Source organism: Ascaphus truei, chromosome 7 (genome assembly GCF_040206685.1).
Source record: "Ascaphus truei isolate aAscTru1 chromosome 7, aAscTru1.hap1, whole genome shotgun sequence".
Classification (NCBI taxonomy): Eukaryota; Metazoa; Chordata; class Amphibia; order Anura; family Ascaphidae; genus Ascaphus; species Ascaphus truei.
This window is the reverse complement of record NC_134489.1, coordinates 25,136,888-25,157,835: the sequence shown is the minus strand read 5'-3', so window position 1 is coordinate 25,157,835 and position 20,948 is coordinate 25,136,888. Positions and strand designations below refer to the sequence as shown.

At 49.1% G+C, this 20,948-nt stretch overlaps 1 protein-coding gene across 3 annotated transcripts in view; it reads left to right on the top strand.

Annotated features, from left to right (window-relative positions):
• The window catches only part of COL18A1 (collagen type XVIII alpha 1 chain), a 137,729-nt gene that overhangs the window by 92,005 nt on the left and 24,776 nt on the right, over positions 1-20,948 (top strand). For all 3 annotated transcript variants that reach the window (XM_075607421.1, XM_075607418.1, XM_075607419.1), the window contains 15 exons: positions 4,311-4,438; positions 4,950-4,976; positions 5,193-5,384; positions 5,874-5,900; positions 7,124-7,186; positions 7,383-7,460; positions 7,597-7,650; positions 7,945-8,103; positions 8,746-8,799; positions 11,466-11,510; positions 13,306-13,446; positions 13,822-13,878; positions 14,296-14,322; positions 14,838-14,882; positions 15,035-15,097. In XM_075607421.1, the coding sequence (XP_075463536.1) occupies positions 4,311-4,438; positions 4,950-4,976; positions 5,193-5,384; positions 5,874-5,900; positions 7,124-7,186; positions 7,383-7,460; positions 7,597-7,650; positions 7,945-8,103; positions 8,746-8,799; positions 11,466-11,510; positions 13,306-13,446; positions 13,822-13,878; positions 14,296-14,322; positions 14,838-14,882; positions 15,035-15,097 (1,160 nt within the window). The remainder of the gene's footprint in view (positions 1-4,310; positions 4,439-4,949; positions 4,977-5,192; positions 5,385-5,873; positions 5,901-7,123; positions 7,187-7,382; positions 7,461-7,596; positions 7,651-7,944; positions 8,104-8,745; positions 8,800-11,465; positions 11,511-13,305; positions 13,447-13,821; positions 13,879-14,295; positions 14,323-14,837; positions 14,883-15,034; positions 15,098-20,948) is intronic.

The following is a 20,948-nucleotide window of genomic DNA, read 5'->3' as shown; positions in this document are numbered from 1 at the left end:
AGATATACCAGTGAAAGGAAGATGTATTAAAAACACACACCATATAAAGCTTTGATTTATTGTGGTACCTCTGGCTGTTACACCAATTATAGGTCTGGCTGCATGTGAAGAACGCAAGTTGTCAAAGCTGGTACTCTCATTACAGGATTTCTCTGAGTCTAGTAATGAGACGCTCATTTTGAAATGTAAAGATTTGTTTCAAGGGTTTGAATGCTTGTCAGATGAGCAACCACAAAACACAAGATCAACGCACATCCAAATTCACTAAAATCCAACATTTCATGATTTATTAGCCCTTTCTTAGCTATATCATGCTGCATAAAAGCCTGCCCATCTTTACCATTTCCTCATATTTCAGTTAATTGTGGAGTTTTAGTTAAATGATTTTGCCAAAAAATATGATACACTTGCCTTACCCACTGCATAATAACACATGCAACCAGGTGAGCATACAATTCAGATAATAGTCTTGCCAGTCATACGTCCACATCAAAGATATGGTGAATTACTTACATGAGACGAAATCCTAGAGATCTTAATAAAGCTAAAACAAGGGAACATAAGTGTTGAACAGCACTCCAGAATATTACTGAAAGGAAATCCAAAAGGAAAAAAAAGGGGACCACTTTTTTTCACACCAAATACAATATCTAGTAAATAATGGGAACTCCAGGACACACACACATAAAAAGTGAAACCATGTGTAACACACTTTCCCCCACCCTGTGGGAGATGTGTGACTACGGTGTGTGTGGGTGCGGTGTGATACCTGTGGCTTACTGGAAACCTGAGCCTCTGCTGCTGCTATACCTGGGGTATCGGCAGCAGAGATGGCAATAATCAGGGCACTCAAACAGGATCCAGAACAGCAAAAGTTGAAAAAATAAAGACAAAAGGGTACCAGTAGGTGCAAAAATGAAAAAGGCTTTATTGTAAACAAAAGCAAGTGGTAGACAAGACAGAGAAAGTCCTCTGACGCGTTTCACACAAGTGTTGCACATCTCTAGTCCATTCCAGAGCGCAAGACAGGCGTTCCCTATACTATACCTGGGGTATACTTGAATCGATGATCGGTAGCGCCTCCACCTGTACGGGATTCTACTATGTGGAATTACCCCGTTACAGGAACCCATACAACAAAACACACTTGTGTAAGTATAACCGTTTTACTGAACAGAAGATAATATCACACTCCAAAACATCCAAGCCTCGCAGGGCCGTACCCCTTCACTGTGATCCCCCCTGCACCATGTCCTTACCCTCGCAGGGTTTACCCCAAGTACTAAGGTGCCCCTGGGCACCCAACCACTGTAGTGTCCACAGAGTCATTCGCTCTCCCACGTGTATGAGACAGCGCTGCCCACTGGCCAGTGTAATGTTGGTGCACTTGATGAGATGAGGCACCTGCCGGGTGTGTCCACACCCGGGCGCGCATATGAAGAAGATAGGATCCACAGATCCAGCGACTGTATCTGTGAAGCCTCCGCCTCTACGTTGGGTGGGTCCCGCGTGGAGTGTACCACCTTTAAGAGTCTTGTAATAGTAGCAGGTATCTGGTCCCAGATCACCTGGGGCCAGGATGCCACTGCGTCCTGGCTGTGTCCCTCATTGTAATGCTACAGGGGCAGTGTCCCTATCAATGGGCCTGTCCCTGCAGCAACCACAAGCTGAGGGGAGTCTGGGCCTAGCTGGGGCCTAACAGGGGGTATGTGGCCTTGTACAGATGACACTGACACCTGCACACACAACCTACCCCTTCCTTGTCCCAGCTCCGACTGGCATGGCTTCTCTAGCGTGCCAAATGTATCTTTTGGCAAGCAGAGGATTCGGGCCACCCTATTGGCTCTCCTGCAACATGTGGTGCCTTGCCCCTATGCACCCTGGGAGCTGTAGTTCTCTTCAGAGCCCTTCCCTGCCTGGTCACTGCTCTGTAGTGCCACCACGCATGTGCTGGGTCTCGCGCATGCGCAATAGAAAACAAGATGGCGGCACCCTTTACCAGGAGCCGCTGGGTGCCTCTGGCAACTCATTCGCCTCACCAAACCACTGGCATGGCCTCCACTCACTCCTCAATGTGAGCACATGCTGCCGCTGACCCCTGCATCATTCCCGGCACCTGCCGGACACATCCGCTGCCAAAACGGAGGTAAGGGGACCCAGGGGGGGCCCTGTTATACATGTATGTTGCAACATTATATGGTTTCATATTTTCTTTTTTTGTGCGCTTGAGTCCCCATTATTTACTATAAAAAGGGAACACTTCAAATTGGTAGTATACAAATGCCCCGAGGGGCAAAAAGATGAAGCCTCGCTTCTAACACATGACGGGGAGGGTGTCTAGATAATTAAAAATCCCTGAACACTAGCGCGAAGGGTGGTGCTCACTGGGGAAGGCGAAATATGGGAAGGTGAGACAGGAAAGTATCCCCTTGAGGTAGTGGCACAAACCTAAAAAATTAAAACTCGGTTTTATTAACGTAATTAAAATGAAGTGTACGGGATATGGAACAAAACAAAACAAACACGTGAACATATAATAAAAATCGGAGTGTGATTACACAAGGGTGACTGATGATATTGCAAAAACAATATAATTAAACTTCTACCACAACAAAATTCGTGTATGTGTGTTTATTTTTATCACAGTTGTCCTGTTTAAATGAACAGAGAGAGAATTCCCTGAATATCTTGAGACCCTATTATTGGTTGGGTTTCTCATGAAAATTGCATATCTCCCATAATATCTAAGTCTGCAAAATCTTAGGTAATTAACCAACTGTCTAGGTTGAAGAGGTGTATATGACAACAACCTAAACCTTAAGTGGGTGGGTATAATAACCCCTCCACCACTGGGCATTGATTACTTAAATGCCCAGTTAGGTAATACTGGAGACTGCACAGCAGAGGAAAGTGTCCTCTGTGGTGCTTTGACCAGTAATCAGCTATAATGAAGCTGATGGCAGAGTGCAGAGAGGATCTATCTAGGGGTGCAATGCATACACAGTCTGAGCGTTCTTGCTGTCCACGACTACAGTCTCCGAAACGCTCAGACTAACAGGACTCCCTTGCCACTCCGAGTCAGCCGACGTCGCAGGCTTGCTGACGTCACACGTACCCTACGTACGTTTCACCAATAGGATTAACACAGCAGGGGTCCCTGGCAGTCCCATTCAGTTTGACTGGGACTGCCAGGGACCCCCGCTGTTAATCCGATTGGCCATTTGTCTGTCTGCAGAAATGTCACTGAAATGTTGCAGCATGTACCCAGCATGTACCTGGATCTTGTTGGTGATAGCCCCAGATTTGTTTTAGAATACTCGTCGGCACTACAGTACCTGGCGCCAGACACGTACGATCATAGAACAAGTGCAAATCAAAGGGAACTAAGGATAATGTCGTCTAGAAGAACAGACATCAAATGGGGGCTTTTCTGTAGTAATACCAAAACAGATGACGAGGGAAAGGGCATGCAACCAGATGACCCAGCTGCAGGGCCAGCATCGAAAAGATCAGTGAGGAACATCAAACACCATGAAAGACTCATTGAGACTTGTTAACTTAACAGGAGACAAGGACGTTTCAAAATGAAAAAAGAAACAGCAGTCAAGACTAGTTAAATACAATTGTGTATGTGGTGCTAATTAGTTTGTTTGTATATATGTATAGATATTAGTGTAGGGTTTGTTGTGTTATTTTACAGGAAAATGTAGACATATGACCATTGTATAAGATAGTATCACATTATATTGAACAGTGTTATAAATAAGGGAATTTAGAGAGAATCCTTAGAAGTGAGGCATGTTCTATGACCAGAGAGAAGATGTGATCCACAATATAGCTGATGTTTGTTATTAAAAAAATTGTCTTTCTCATTCAAATGTTTTACTAATTCATAAAAGCCATTACAAGGCTATAATGAGATCACTTGTCTGTCTGTCTGGCACTATAGAGAGTTCATTGGTCTGTGTAGCTTATCTCTAGGAAAGGGGTGAGGTACGGAAAAATGATACACCTGTTATCGAAGTTACTCTTTCTCCATCCTTTCAAATAAAAGGTGGTAAGGAGGTGATTTCACCAGCTAACAAGAATAAGCCACTGTATGGCGGTTCTGTCCAGAAAGGTCAGCAGAGTTTAACTGGCTTCAGTTCAGAGACCCGATTCCCGTATGACACACAACCAAGACGGGAGGCAGGGATGTGAGGTCCTACTTGTCCCATGAGAAGCACCTCAGGACTGGAGCTCATAGCCTGCAAGGAACTCCCATTTCCCTCTTGGATAAAGTTTAACATAAAGCTCTTCCACCCATGTAGTGGAAGCTGTGCCAGGGTCAAAAGGAGAGAGGGGAGATCAAGGTGAGAAGGGTGACAGAGGTGCGACAGGCCCTAAAGGAGACGCCAGTGTCGGTGTGAGCTCAGCAGAGGGAAGCAAAGGAGAAAAGGTAAGTGTACAATGCGCGTGTTTGGCTCCTGGCCCTGTCTGAGCTTTTAAAGGTTCAAAATAGTGATATTTGAAGCTCAAATAAAGTGTGAACTTAAAGAGTCTGTTGAAAGCTATGTGGACAATAATAATTTAAATAAGGGGGATGTCCAGCCAGTGAGCAAAATAAAACTTGTCAGTGTGTGTCACACTCGCTCTCCTGGCGAGCGCAGAGTCACTGTAACTCTTCCTGTGAGTGTCACTAATTTCTGTTTTTCGATAGTGTTAATGTCCGTCTCAAACCCGACGAGCTTCTGATTCACTTGGGATTTAGTTATTCCCAACTTTCCCTGCAAACCATACAAAAGGCCACTGGGTCGGACTGTATCCCAGTCTCTAACTGCTGCTTCTGCCAATGTGTGCTGTTTGTTTGTATATTATATGTGATTGAATCCAGAAGTGATCTGAAAACAAAGGACCTACCGTATATGAATATTTTTAAATCAAAAAGTTTACTTGGTATTATTTTACAGGGTGATAAAGGAGAAGATGGCATGAAGGTGAGTACCCACTCTCTTTGTGCCTTAGTTCGTTGGTCTATTGATTGTAGTCACTGCCTTAAGAAAGGCTGCCTGGGAGCAGCCAAAATATTGGTTATGCGTTATGGCACAATAAAATGAAATGAAGGCTGAAGTGTCCATCTTTCTTCTTTATGTATTAACTGGTGGCCTTCGTGTCTTTGGCCTGATCTAACAAGTCTCTGGATCTCTCTTCAGGGCAGTGCAGGCTTTGGATACCCTAGTGCCAAGGGGCAGAAAGGAGAACCTGGGTCCCAGGGTCCCGCTGGACCACCAGGCCCCTCAGGACCTTCTGTAGTGCAGACAAATGATGGGAAAATGGTGCAACAGATCACTGGGCCTCCGGGTCCTCAAGGGCCACCCGGACTCGCAGGAAAAGATGGAGAACCAGTAAGTGATCTGCAGGGCAAACGAGAGCAACTCCAGGAAACTAAACTGGATGGGGCATAAATTGGGCAGGAAAGGGGGTAGTTCACAAAAGTCTTCCGACTGCAAAACTGGGGTAAAACCAGCACAAACGAATTGAAACAGGTTTATCAAAAGGAAAGGGTGAAAGAGGATCGGTATGACGTCCAAACCGGAACAAACGTTGGAACCCACCAGCCAAAGTTGAATAAAAAAAAAAAACTTTATTAGGCTACATAAAAATGTGAACATCCACATGGAGACCCTAGCTCTTCCTCCCACGCGTTTCATGCCGTCAGTGGTGCTTTCTCAAGGAGATTCTTTATCAAAAGGAAAAGCTGTAATCAATTTTAATGGTATTCCTTATATTTGATAATCTTTAGTAAATAACCCTCATAATATTGAATGTGGAGGACGAGGGAACAGTGTGGGCTCTTCTAATGACAATGTCTCTCTCCTCCTCCTCAATATCAGGGTGACCCTGGCGAGGATGGAAAATCTGTAAGTTACAATTTTTTTTTATTTTTTTTTATCGTTCTCTCTCTTTTTTCTTTTCAGCTCAGCCAGCACATCTTCATACAACCCCATCTTTCCTATGTCACTCTACAACTAATAGTCTAATCTATGCAAATTGATTGTGCTACCTCATTCTCTCCTATCTTGACTAATGTAACCTTCTGTTATCTGGACCTATTTGGACCTACACAGCTCTCTACCTTTCAATATATATACATCTCTCTAGATAGAATTATAACACTCTCAGAGATCTGCCTCTGCCCTCTCTTCAGCTTTCTCCCTATTTATATCTCACTCTCTTGCAGATCTGTCTCTCTCTTACTCTGACCACTTGGCTGACGTTCCATTAAATTGCACATCACCATCTCTCTTTCGATGCTCTTTACTCTTCTTATATTTCTGCTTTCATATCTCGCTATGTACCTGCTCACGTTCTGCATTCCTTACAAGGTTGTCTTCTCTCTGTCCCACGCTTCTCTACTGCTATGTTCCACCTGAAGAACTTCACCCATACTGACCCCGTCTCTAATATGCTCTTCATCTCACTATCCAGCCTTCTGTGTCTCTCCTGATCTCATGTATGCAAGAAATATACCTGTCGCTCAACCAAATACAGCATAGATATATAAAGGGAAGATAATGAGTATCGGTACGAAAAATGGTTTATTGAGAGAAATCAGCCAAAAAAAGAACCCCTCATAGGTTGCACTCATGGAAGACAACGGTTGGGTGGAAAATGTAGTATCCCTTATAGGGATATTGAGACCCTGGGATACTACATTTCCCACCCAACCGTTGTCTTCCATGAGTGCAACCTATGAGGGGTTCTTTTCTCTCTCAATCAACCATTTTTTTTGTACCGAGTCTCCTGGTCTACAAAACCTACCTGATAAGACAACTTTATAAGGTAGCATTTTCATAGCATTGTAAAATGACCACATGACCCCTGCATACTTTTCCCCATAAAATGGCCACTTCATGTTCTAGATCTGTCATTGTATGTCTTCCAATTAACAGTTAGAATGTAAGCTCTTCAGCGCAGAAATTCCTACCCCACAATGTTTACTGTGTTATGCACTTATTTGTATTATTCTTCCCTGTGTTGTGTCTTGTGTATTATCTCTGTAAAGCATTGCATGCACTGGCTGGTAAATAAATAAATACAAATTCAATTATAATCTCATATGTGACTTTTTATCTCACTGCAGGGCGAGATTGGCCCCCAGGGATTCCCAGGAACACCGGGAGACGTCGGGCCGAAGGGAGAAAAGGTGAGTGCTCTTTGGGGGCGTGGGGAGGGGGGTATGAGTCCTCTGTGGAGGGGGCAGGAATTGGGTCCTTTGGGGGAAAGGTAAAAAGTCCTTAGGGGGAGGCCGGAGAGGAGTTCTTTTGGAAGGGGCATATATATAATATATATATATATATAATATATGTTGTGTGTGTCTAATATAATGTGTGCTCTTTCAGGGTGATCCTGGTGTCGGCATGCGGGGTCCTCCTGGGCTACCGGGCGCCCCTGGCCCTGCTTCCAAAGTGGATAAATTGGTAGGTGCCTGGTTTCATAAGCTGAGGAACAGAGCCATTTGGGGGTGACATGTACTTTATATACTGTATGTACTTTATATATGCACTTTCTATATGTACGTACACCTGCCCTTAGCAACTTCTTCTTGATTTTCAGACGTTCATTGACATGGAGGGCTCTGGATACGGTGGGGATTTGGAGAACCTGAAGGTGAGTAAGTGGAGTGCACATTGACTGAATGTTCCATGGTGGTTGAGCACTGAGCTAGAGTAGGGTTACCAGTGACGTCCCTCAAATCTGGATCCCTAACCTGCTAAGAATACTGGCCAAGTGGTGTAGAACTAGAGTATTTGAGAGGCTCCTGGTCCCTAGGTTGTCCAAGCAGGAGGAACACCTGTGATCTGGGTGAGGGTTTTTGTGTTTTCGGGAGACCTTCCATCCCATACATTGTTATACTGTTTTGCTCTGTCTTTGTCTTACTGTCTGACATTTGACCTGTTGCAGGGACCACCTGGTTTGCCTGGACCCCCGGGTCTTCCTGGTGTTCCAGGATTACCAGGAGTGCCAGGAACCTTTGGGATGAACAGCACAGGAATGCCAGGCCCCCCTGGACTGCCTGGTCTTCCAGGAAAGGACGGAGCTCCAGGCCCTTCTGGAAACCCGGTAATGATTGTGCTGTGGGGTCTTCTGTGAAGGCGTGATTATTTGGAGGGGTGATTATTTGAAGGGGGTGCGGTGCAGAAGGTGTGAGAGTATTTCGGGTTTTGGATAAATGTGAGAATATTTGGGAAGGGGGGAGAGAATGTGAGACTATTGGGGGGGTGCGAGAAGATATGAGAGCGAGAATTCCAGAGTGATGTAAGAGTATATTGAGGGGTGCAGGAGGAGGTTAGAGTATATTCTAGGGTACACAAGGATGTATTAGTAATTGGAGGATATAATAATAATAACTTTATTTCACATAGCGCTTTTCTCCCAATGGGACTTAAAGCACTTCACAATTGCAGTATCATTGGTTACAGTCATGCAGTACGCAGCACATAGGCACATGGTGCCTGCCCAGATGAGTTTACAATCTATGTTTCTCTGAGGCACAGGGAGATAAAGTGACTTGCCCAAGGTCACAAGGAGCTGACACCAGGAATTGAACCAGGCTCCCCTGCTTCAAATTCAGTGTTATTGTTTACAGAGTCAAAGCCTTTACTCACTGAACCACATCCTTCCTATGAGAGTATTTGGGGGGCAGAGGGGGGGCTTTGAATTATTTGTTAGGTTATCTGTTTAATTTGTTAATTTACGTATTAGGGTTCCCCTGGAAGAGATGGAATCCCAGGGTCCCTCGGACTTACTGGAGAGCGGGTAAGATCATCATATTAATATATTTTGTAATATCAGTTCTTATGTTTGCACTTTTAGTTTAATTGCAGTTGTGCATGAACCTGGAGAACGAGTGTGGGTGCATGAGTTTCAATCTAATTGCCAAAGCGAATGACCAGGTTAGTTTCGGACAACATTTACCAGTGAATTCAATTGGGAATTTTGACTGAAAACGGCTCAACCATCAGCTCCGGCACATACAGTATAGAATAAGCCCTTTAGAGTTTTAGGCCCAACATATAAAAAACAAAAACAAAACCATCCTTGTTGAATCGAGTGTATTGAGTCACGTGTTTAAGTATCACATCTGGGTGCCTGATGCCCTTTTTAACAAAAAGCTGGCACCTATTTTTAAATCCTTTTTTAAAGCACCTTTGTAAACATGGTGATCTGAGACTTGGGTGGGGTTTAACTTCCTCTGCTCCATTTTTTCTGATATCACTGTGTGTTCAACAAGAGTTTGCACAGGCAAAGCACCTTCTCTCCCCTGCCCCGTATCTTCGTTGACTCTCCGAAAAGGACAGGGTGGGATAAGAGCAAACGAAACACTTGATTGACAAACGCTCCCCCACTCTGAAGGCTGGTTACTTGGGACTGTGCCTTAAGTGAACAAAGAATCACCCGGCGCTCTAGTGGTAGTGAGTAGTGAATAAGAATGCCAAAAGGCCTTAAATAACACATATGTAGTGCAATATTGTGACAAATGATTGTGATAGGAATAATACAAATGTGATAAAATAATAAATAAATGTATATGTAACCGATAAAGTGCTGCTTCAACCCACGATGAACCTTCCTCTATGGTTCTTAGTAGTGATGAATGATGATGATGATGATGATGATGAAGAGTGCGGTAACTCCGCAGTCTTCATCATCAACACGACTGTACCTTAAAGTAGGGGTGTGCAAACTGGGGGGGGGGGCGGCGTGCAAGATTTTCTGGGGGTGGAGAGGGGGGGGGGGGGCACGGTGCTTACAGAGGTCCCGCGCTCTTCCCTAAAGTATTTAAATTAAATGCCGGGGGGGACCACGCGAGGCCTCTGTAACTTCCCTTACCTTGTCCCCGACGGCGTCGGGCGATGCATTGCCATGGCAACGCGGCGTCAAATGACGTCGCGGGTGTCTTGTGACGTCACATGACCGCATAGCATCATTTGACGCCGGAGAAAAGGTAAAGGGGGAGAGGGGGGGGGGGGCGAGCAGGGACGGAGAGCAGGCAGGTGGGCGCAGACTGAAAGGTTTCCGCACCCCGGCCTTAAGGTTTGAGGAAGCTAATGTTAAAAATGAGACTCACCCCAAGACTCGCTGTACCATTAGTGCCATGCTTCCATCCTGAATATACAGACTAGCTCACAGGATGTTTGAAGGAGTGTATATACCACGCCTCATGCTAATGATAGGAGTGTGCATGCTATGTGTCGTGGTAATGTTGGGTATGTATATACCCCGCTTTGTGGTTATGGTAGGAAGTTTTTTTCAGGTGTGATATTAATTGGGCACACATTGTTTGGCAAGCGACTGTCCTTCTACCCCCCACCTCCTCTCTCACTCAATCCCCCCATCTCCTCTCTCACTCAATCCCCCCTCCTCTCTCACTCAATCCCCCCATCTCCTCTCTCACTCAATCCCCCTCCTCCTCTCTCACTCAATCCCCCCATCTCCTCTCTCACTCAATCCCCCTCCTCCTCTCTCACTCAATCCCCCCATCTGCTCTCTCACTCAATCCCCCCATCTCCTCTCTCACTCAATCCCCCTCTTCCTCTCTCACTCAATCCCCCCATCTCCTCTCTCACTCAATCCCCCTCCTCCTCTCTCACTCAATCCCCCCATCTCCTCTCTCACTCAATCCCCCTCCTCCTCTCTCACTCAATCCCCCATCTCCTCTCTCACTCAATCCCCCTCCTCCTCTCTCACTCAATCCCCCATCTCCTCTCTCACTCAATCCCCCTCCTCCTCTCTCACTCAATCCCCCCATCTCCTCTCACTCAATCCCCCCTCCTCTTCTCTCTACAATCCTTCCCCCTCCTCTCTCACTCAATCCCTCCTCCTCCTCTCTTACTCAATTCCCCCCAACTCTACGAATTTTACCTTGGGGATGGGGAGAGGCCTCCTGTTCGGCGGTAGAAGGGAGTTGGAGCACCGTGGGTGGATGTAAAAGTTGGGCCCTGACTTCTGTCATCACGCGAGCCATTCGAAATGCCAAGTGGCCCACAGGTTGGCCACACCTGGCATACTGTAGATCAAAACAAACACAGGTAAGTGACCACAAGGGGTCACTAAAGTCCCTATTAGCTGCACTCTAGATACTAAGGGACTTTAGTGACCCCTTGTGGTCACTTACCTGTGTTTGTTTTGCCTTCTCCCTTGCACCAGATTGTTATTGTAGTGTTGTTATATGGTGAGCGAAGTGTTCTGTGTGTCCTATACTGTAGATCAAACCTTGTTGTAATGATAGGAGTGAATATAACACATTATGCTGTAATTATAGGAGTTTATATACCATGCCTGGTGGCAGAGATAGTATATATACTACATCTTGTGGCAGTAGGTATATACCTCACCTTGCATCACGCCTCAGGGTAATAGTAGGGATGTATATATCGTGGCAGTGATAGGAGTATATATACCACCTTTCGCTTTGTGTTTAGGGTGAAGATGGAGAGCTCGGTCTCCCAGGAGCCCCGGGACCGAAGGTGAGCCGAGCATCTCTTTTATCACCTCAGATTTTTCCTTTTGGTTTCTGTCTGAGTTGTGTCTCATTCATATCTTGCTGTCTGTTGTTTTGTCCATCATCTGTGTCTTGCTCTGTCTCTCAGCTGTCTCTTGCTGTCCCTCAGAGTACGCTGTCTCCTATCCCTTCTTATCTGCGGGAGATTCTGTCTAATTTTTCCAGCGGTGCTGTGTATCTGCCCCAGGTAACAGGCAGCAAATTCCCAGCATGCACTGCAGGAGGATGCTGTGTACTATACTCCCAGCATGCAATGCAGGATGATGCTGCGTGTGCGTGTTTTATTTCTCAATGTGCACTGCAGGAGGACGATGTGTTTCTGATGTGTCTGTGTGTTATTCTCCCAGCATGAAATGCAGGAGGATGCGGCCTACGCCATTCTCCCAACATACTCTGCAAGGGCGTGCTGTGTGTGATTATCCCAGCATGCACTACAGGATGATACTGTGTGTGTGTGTAATTGTTGCAGTAATTCAAATGTAATTAAAGGTGTTATTGCCAGCTGGATAATTAGGGGTGACACTACCTGCTGCTCTTATAAGTACAGTAGTTATGTTGGGGCTGGCCTTAAGACCTGACGTTGTAGGAAATGTCCCGACTTAAGCTGACCGACAGCAAACAATCACAAAATTAAAGACCACTTGACTTTCTGTACTTGAAACTGAGTGTTCCGTTTAGAGATTCACAGAGGGTTAAGGTTTCCCCTCACTAATATGCCAGAGACTGAGAAGGAACAGGCAGAGATAGAGATGTAGGTCTCTCAGTCAGCTCTGTGTAACCCTAATATGCCAACGTACTGACTACTGGCCAATACAGTGTCACCCCTCAGCCTAACACAACCTGACTTAGCCCAACTCTAAGCCAAACCAATGTTAACCTAACATCAACCCTAACCCAAGACAATGTTAACCCAACTCAAACCCAAACCTAACCATATGTTAACATGACTCAAACCCTAGTGCAACCCAATGTTAACCAAACTTAAACCCCATTGCAATACAATATTGACCTCATTCTAACCCTAACACAACCCAACCCAGGCAATGTTGTTACAACCTGACACAGTTGATGTTAACCTAGTTAACCCAACCCAATGTTAACATAACTTTAACCCAACCAGACTTAACCCAATATTAGCCTAACTGTAACCCAACCCACCGTGATGTTGACCTAACACACCTCGACCCACCCTGATGTTAATTTATGTAACTATAACCCAAACACAACCAGACTCAAACCAATGCTAATCTAACCCTAACCTTACCATGATCCAATCCAACCCAATCCATCTCCATGTTAACTTAACTCCAATCTTAACACAACCAATTGTTCACCTAACTCTAACAATAAGCAATTTAAAAAAAAAAAAACTGTCTCAATGTTAACCTAAATCTAACCAATCTAACCCAATGTTAGCATAATTCTAACCATAATGCAACCCAACCTAACCCAACATTAACCTAACTCTAACCCGAAGCAATGTTAATCTAACTCTAACCTACCCCAGAGCATAACCCCACTTTACCTAACCTAATCCGGCATTACCCTAATGCAACCAATACCATGATTCATCCTCACCCTATCTCAACCCTAACTATTACCCAGACTTAGGCTCGCCTTGAAACAGCACCCAGTTACACTATTTATGGGTGACACTTCCCCCAGTTCCCTCAGTATTTATGAGGGACATTGCTCCCCCTTATTTTAGCTACTTTTCATTTGCATATTTACAGGGTACTGTTCTTTTGTATCTGTTGTAGGGTAACCACGGGACGCCTGGACTCCCAGGGACTCCTGGAGAAACAGGTTTAGCTGGCCTTCCTGGACCTATGGGGCCACGAGGGTTACCAGGTCCTGCGGGACCACCAGGCCCTGTGGGGCAAGGATTAGCAGTTGGATTTGTAAGTATCCACAGAAGAATAAGGGTGTGTGGTTGGAGAAGCTAATAGCAAGCCATGGGGAAGCAGAGAGGAGGGAGAGCGTAAGGAGAGTGAGACGCACGGGTGAAGAACGGAGTCATCAGGAGAAAGGAGCAAAAAAGGGAGTCCCTCCCGATGGGGGACGGGAGAGAGTGGGGCACGAATAAAGGGAGAGGAGAGAGAAGGAATACAGAAGTAGACAAAAAGAGCAAGAGAGGGGGGATGAGAAGACGAGACATAGGCAAAAGGGATAGGGAACGTGATAGGAAGGAGAAGATGCATGTGTAGACAGTGAAGAGAGAGAGCTTGCTTGGTTGTGGGGATGAGAGAAGCTGATATTTCATGTTCCCTCCTTAGGATGACATGGAAGGATCTGGAATTGGTTTTGGCTCGAGAGGTGCTGAAGGGCTACAGGTAAAACATAAGTGGGACATAAGCCAGTCTGGGTATGGGGGCTAACACATTTATTTAGGATACTGCCTGTATGAAGCCCTAGGAGATATCAAGAGTGTCATGTCATATTACAGCACACAGCCCTAACCCTAATATCCAGAGTGTCATGCTATACACAGACAGCCCTAACCCTAATATCCAGTGTCATGCTATACACACACAGCCCTAACCCTAATATCCAGAGTGTCTCATCATACAGCCCTAGCCATAATGTCCAGAGTGTCATGTCACACACACACAGCTTTAACCCTAATGTCCACAGTGTCATACATACAGCCCTAACATCTAAAGTGTAGTGTCATGTCATAAACACAGCCATAACTCTGACTTTAATCACAACAATGACTGATCCTTTCTCAAAACTAATTCTTTCTTCAGGGGATGCCAGGACTTCCTGGGTTAAAGGTCAGCACGTTTTATTTTATGACTTATTATTTGAATAGAGTGTGGTTATAATCTATATGTGGTTGTGGTTTGACAGTACTGATTTGTGTCTGGTAGTGCAGGGTTGTGGGTAATTGTGCATTCTAGTGCAGTGAGAGTTTTTTCTGTTACTGCGGGTTAGTGCATGGGAGGGTTGTATGTAAACGCATGGTAGTGCAGGGTTGTGTGTAACTGTGCGGTAGTGCAGGGGAGGGTTGTGTATAACTATGTATGGTAGTGCAGGGTTGTGTGTAACTGTGCAGGGTTGTGTGTAACTGTGCGGTAGTGCAGGGGAGGGTTGTGTATAACTATGTATGGTAGTGCAGGGTTGTGTGTAACTGTGCGGTAGTGCAGGGGAGGGTTGTGTATAACTATGTATTGGTAGTGCAGGGTTGTGTATAACTGCAGGGTTGTGTGTAACTGTGCATGTATGTCTTTGTGGCCCAACATGTGTCAGACCTGCTTTGCCCATTAACATCTCTCTGTCTTCACCTCAGGGAGATGCTGGAAGTTCAGGACTGCCAGGAATTCCAGGGTTGAAGGTACAAGAGCACATCGCCCCCTATGACCCAGTCTTTTCTATGCCCCATGCCCCTCCCATACTCTCCCCCTCCTTGATCCATCCTTCCCCTCATACCCACAGCCGAGTATATACCTACATGCCCCTTACCTGCATTCTGTGTCTGTCTTTCAGGGAGATCGAGGAACTCCAGGCCTAGACGGACGGCCGGGGTTGGATGGGTTCCCAGGGCCGGAGGTGAGTGATATGAAAACCCCTCATTATACCTGACCAAGCGCAGAGCCTGGAGGGCTCGTCCCTTTCACTATGAGAGGATTCTCCATACTGCTCTACATTGTTATAATCCCTGCCATTGCTACTCTAGAACCCTACTATATCATATCTCTACATCCCTGCAATCCCCTCACCCTGCTCTACATCCCTACAATCCCCTCACCCTGCTCTACATCCGTACAGTCCCCTCGCCCTGCTCTACATCCCTACAATCCCCTCGCCCTGCTCTACATCCCTACAATCCCCTCGCCCTGCTCTACATCCCTACAACCCCATCACCCTACTCTACATCCCTACAACCCCCTCGCCCTGCTCTACATCCCTACAACCCCATCACCCTACTCTACATCCCTACAACCCCCTCGCCCTGCTCTACATCCCTACAATCCCCTCGCCCTGCTCTACATCCCTACAATCCCCTCGCCCTGCTCTACATCCCTACAATTCCCTCGCCCTGCTCTACATCCCTACAATCCCCTCGCCCTGCTCTTCATCCCTACAGTCCCCTCACCCTGCTCTACATCCCTACAGTCGCCTCGCCCTGCTCTACATCCCTACAGTCCCCTCGCCCTGCTCTACATCCCTACAATCCCCTCACCCTGCTCTACATCCCTACAATCCCCTCTTCCAGCTCTACATCCCTACAGCCCCCTCGCCCTGCTCTACATCCCTACAATCCCCTCACCCTGCTCTACATCCCTACAATCCCCTCACCCTGCTCTACATCCCTACAATCCCCTCGCCCTGCTCTACATCCCTACAATCCCCTCGCCCTGCTCTACATCCCTACAATCCCCTCACCCTACTTTACATCCCTACAATCCCCTCACCCTGTTCTACATCCCTACAGTCCCCTCACCCTGCTCTACATCCCTACAATCCCCTCGCCCTGCTCTACATCCCTACAGTCCCCTCGCCCTGCTCTACATCCCTACAATCCCCTCGCCCTGCTCTACATCCCTACAACCCCCTCGCCCTGCTCTACATCCCTACAGTCCCTCGCCCTGCTCTACATCCCTACAATCCCCTCGCCCTGCTCTACATCCCTACAATCCCCTCGCCCTGCTCTAAATCCCTACAATCCCCTCACCCTGCTCTACATCCCTACAATCCCCTCGCCCTGCTCTACATCCCTACAACCCCATCACCCTGCTCTACATCCCTACAGTCGCCTCACCCTGCTCTACATCCCTACAATCCCCTCGCCCTGCTCTACATCCCTACAATCCCCTCGCCCTGCTCTACATCCCTACAATCCCCTCGCCCTGCTCTACATCCCTACAATCCCCTCGCCCTGCTCTACATCCCTACAATCCCCTCGCCCTGCTCTACATCCCTACAATCCCCTCGCCCTGCTCTACATCCCTACAGTCCCCTCGCCCTGCTCTACATCCCTACAATCCCCTCGCCCTGCTCTACATCCCTACAGTCCCCTCGCCCTGCTCTACATCCCTACAGTCCCCTCGCCCTGCTCTACATCCCTACAATCCCCTCGCCCTGCTCTACATCCCTACAATCCCCTCGCCCTGCTCTACATCCCTACAATCCCCTCGCCCTGCTCTACATCCCTACAGTCCCCTCGCCCTGCTCTACATCCCTACAATCCCCTCGCCCTGCTCTACATCCCTACAATCCCCTCGCCCTGCTCTACATCCCTACAATCCCCTCGCCCTGCTCTACATCCCTACAATCCCCTCGCCCTGCTCTACATCCCTACAATCCCCTCGCCCTGCTCTACATCCCTACAGTCCCCTCGCCCTGCTCTACATCCCTACAATCCCCTCGCCCTGCTCTACATCCCTACAATCCCCTCGCCCTGCTCTACATCCCTACAGCCCCCTCGCCCTGCTCTACATCCCTACAGTCCCCTCGCCCTGCTCTACATCCCTACAATCCCCTCGCCCTGCTCTACATCCCTACAGTCCCCTCGCCCTGCTCTACATCCCTACAATCCCCTCGCCCTGCTCTACATCCCTACAATCCCCTCGCCCTGCTCTACATCCCTACAGCCCCCTCGCCCTGCTCTACATCCCTACAGTCCCCTCGCCCTGCTCTACATCCCTACAGTCCCCTCGCCCTGCTCTACATCCCTACAATCCCCTCACCCTGTTCTACATCCCTACAATCCCCTCGCCCTGCTCTACATCCCTACAATCCCCTCGCCCTGCTCTACATCCCTACAATCCCCTCGCCCTGCTCTACATCCCTACAATCCCCTCGCCCTGCTCTACATCCCTACAGTCCCCTCGCCCTGCTCTACATCCCTACAATCCCCTCGCCCTGCTCTACATCCCTACAGTCCCCTCGCCCTGCTCTACATCCCTACAGCCCCCTCGCCCTGCTCTACATCCCTACAGCCCCCTCGCCCTGCTCTACATCCCTACAATCCCCTCGCCCTGCTCTACATCCCTACAGTCGCCTCGCCCTGCTCTACATCCCTACAGCCCCCTCGCCCTGCTCTACATCCCTACAATCCCCTCGCCCTGCTCTACATCCCTACAGTCGCCTCGCCCTGCTCTACATCCCTACAGTCCCTCGCCCTGCTCTACATCCCTACAATCCCCTCGCCCTGCTCTACATCCCTACAATCCCCTCGCCCTGCTCTACATCCCTACAGTCCCCTCGCCCTGCTCTACATCCCTACAGTCGCCTCGCCCTGCTCTACATCCCTACAATCCCCTCACCCTGTTCTACATCCCTACAATCCCCTCGCCCTGCTCTACATCCCTACAATCCCCATCACCCTGCTCTACATCCCTACAATCCCCTCGCCCTGCTCTACATCCCTACAATCCCCTCGCCCTGCTCTACATCCCTACAATCCCCTCGCCCTGCTCTACATCCCTACAATCCCCTCACCCTGCTCTACATCCCTACAGTCCCCTCGCCCTGCTCTACATCCCTACAATCCCCTCGCCCTGCTCTACATCCCTACAATCCCCTCGCCCTGCTCTACATCCCTACAATCCCCTCGCCCTGCTCTACATCCCTACAATCCCCTCGCCCTGCTCTACATCCCTACAATCCCCTCGCCCTGCTCTACATCCCTACAGTCGCCTCGCCCTGCTCTACATCCCTACAGTCCCCTCGCCCTGCTCTACATCCCTACAGTCGCCTCGCCCTGCTCTACATCCCTACAGTCCCCTCACCCTGCTCTACATCCCTACAATCCCCTCACCCTGCTCTACATCCCTACAGTCGCCTCGCCCTGCTCTACATCCCTACAATCCCCTCGCCCTGCTCTACATCCCTACAGTCCCCTCGCCCTGCTCTACATCCCTACAATCCCCTCGCCCTGCTCTACATCCCTACAATCCCCTCGCCCTGCTCTACATCCCTACAGTCCCCTCGCCCTGCTCTACATCCCTACAGTCCCCTCGCCCTGCTCTACATCCCTACAATCCCCTCGCCCTGCTCTACATCCCTACAATCCCCTCACCCTGCTCTACATGCCTACAATCCCCTCACCCTGCTCTACATCCCTACAATCCCCTCGCCCTGCTCTACATCCCTACAATCCCCTCGCCCTGCTCTACATCCCTACAGTCCCCTCGCCCTGCTCTACATCCCTACAATCCCCTCACCCTGCTCTACATCCCTACAATCCCCTCGCCCTGCTCTACATCCCTACAATCCCCTCGCCCTGCTCTACATCCCTACAATCCCCTCGCCCTGCTCTACATCCCTACAATCCCCTCGACCTGCTCTACATCCCTACAACCCCATCACCCTGCTCTACATCCCTATAGTCCCCTCGCCCTGCTCTACATCCCTACAATCCCCTCGCCCTGCTCTACATCCCTACAACCCCCTCACCCTGCTCTACATCCCTACAATCCCCTCGTCCTGCTCTACATCCCTACAATCCCCTCGCCCTGCTCTACATCCCTACAGTCCCTCGCCCTGCTCTACATCCCTACAATCCCCTCGCCCTGCTCTACATCCCTACAGTACCCTCGCCCTGCTCTACATCCCTACAATCCCCTCGCCCTGCTCTACATCCCTACAGCCCCCTCGCCCTGCTCTACATCCCTACAGCCCCCTCACCCTGCTCTACATCCCTACAATCCCCTCGCCCTGCTCTACATCCCTACAATCCCCTCGCCCTGCTCTACATCCCTACAGTCCCCTCGCCCTGCTCTACATCCCTACAATCCCCTCACCCTGCTCTACATCCCTACAATCCCCTCGCCCTGCTCTACATCCCTACAATCCCCTCGCCCTGCTCTACATCCCTACAGTCCCCTCGCCCTGCTCTACATCCCTACAACCCCCTCGCCCTGCTCTACATCCCTACAATCCCCTCACCCTGCTCTACATCCCTACAATCCCCTCGCCCTGCTCTACATCCCTACAATCCCCTCACCCTGCTCTACATCCCTACAATCCCCTCACCCTGCTCTACATCCCTACAGTCCCTCGCCCTGCTCTACATCCCTACAATCCCCTCGCCCTGCTCTACATCCCTACAGCCCCCTCGCCCTGCTCTACATCCCTACAATCCCCTCGCCCTGCTCTACATCCCTACAACCCCCTCACCCTACTCTACATCCCTACAACCCCATCACCCTACTCTACATCCCTACAACCCCCTCGCCCTGCTCTACATCCCTACAATCCCCTCGCCCTGCTCTACATCCCTACAATCCCCTCGCCCTGCTCTACATCCCTACAGTCCCTCGCCCTGCTCTACATCCCTACAATCCCCTCGCCCTGCTCTACATCCCTACAGTCCCTCGCCCTGCTCTACATCCCTACAATCCCCTCGCCCTGCTCTACATCCCTACAATCCCCTCACCCTGCTCTACATCCCTACAACCCCATCACCCTGCTCTACATCCCTACAACCCCATCACCCTGCTCTACATCCCTACAATCCCCTCGCCCTGCTCTACATCCCTACAGTCGCCTCGCCCTGCTCTACATCCCTACAATCCCCTCGCCCTGCTCTACATCCCTACAATCCCCTCACCCTGCTCTACATCCCTACAATCCCCTCGCCCTGCTCTACATCCCTACAGTCCCCTCGCCCTGCTCTACATCCCTACAACCCCATCACCCTACTCTACATCCCTACAACCCCCTCGCCCTGCTCTACATCCCTACAACCCCATCACCCTACTCTACATCCCTACAACCCCCTCGCCCTGCTCTACATCCCTACAATCCCCTCGCCCTGCTCTACATCCCTACAATCCCCTCGCCCTGCTCTACATCCCTACAGTCCCCTCGCCCTGCTCTACATCCCTACAATCCCCTCGCCCTGCTCTACATCCCTACAGTCCCCTCGCCCTGCTCTACATCCCTACAGCCCCCTCGCCCTGCTCTACATCCCTACAATCCCCTCGCCCTACTCTACATCCCTACAATCCCCTCGCCCTGCTCTACATCCCTACAATCCCCTACTTCCATGCCCCCCCTCTCCACACACACAAACACTGCTCTATATCCTTGCACCGCTCCACTGCTTTGTGTCCTTGCAACTCCCCCCTCCCCTCCTCTACATCCCTGCACTCTCATTCCCCGCAATACTATATACCCCCTGCTTTCCCTGCACTCTCATTCCCCGCAATACTATATACCCCCTGCTTTCCCACACTCTCATTCCCCGCAATACTATATACCCCCTGCTTTCCCACACTCTCATTCCCCGCAATACTATATACCCCCTGCTTTCCCTGCACTCTCATTCCCCGCAATACTATATACCCCCTGCTTTCCCTGCACTCTCATTCCCCGCAATACTATATACCCCCTGCTTTCCCTGCACTCTCATTCCCCGCAATACTATATACCCCCTGCTTTCCCTGCACTC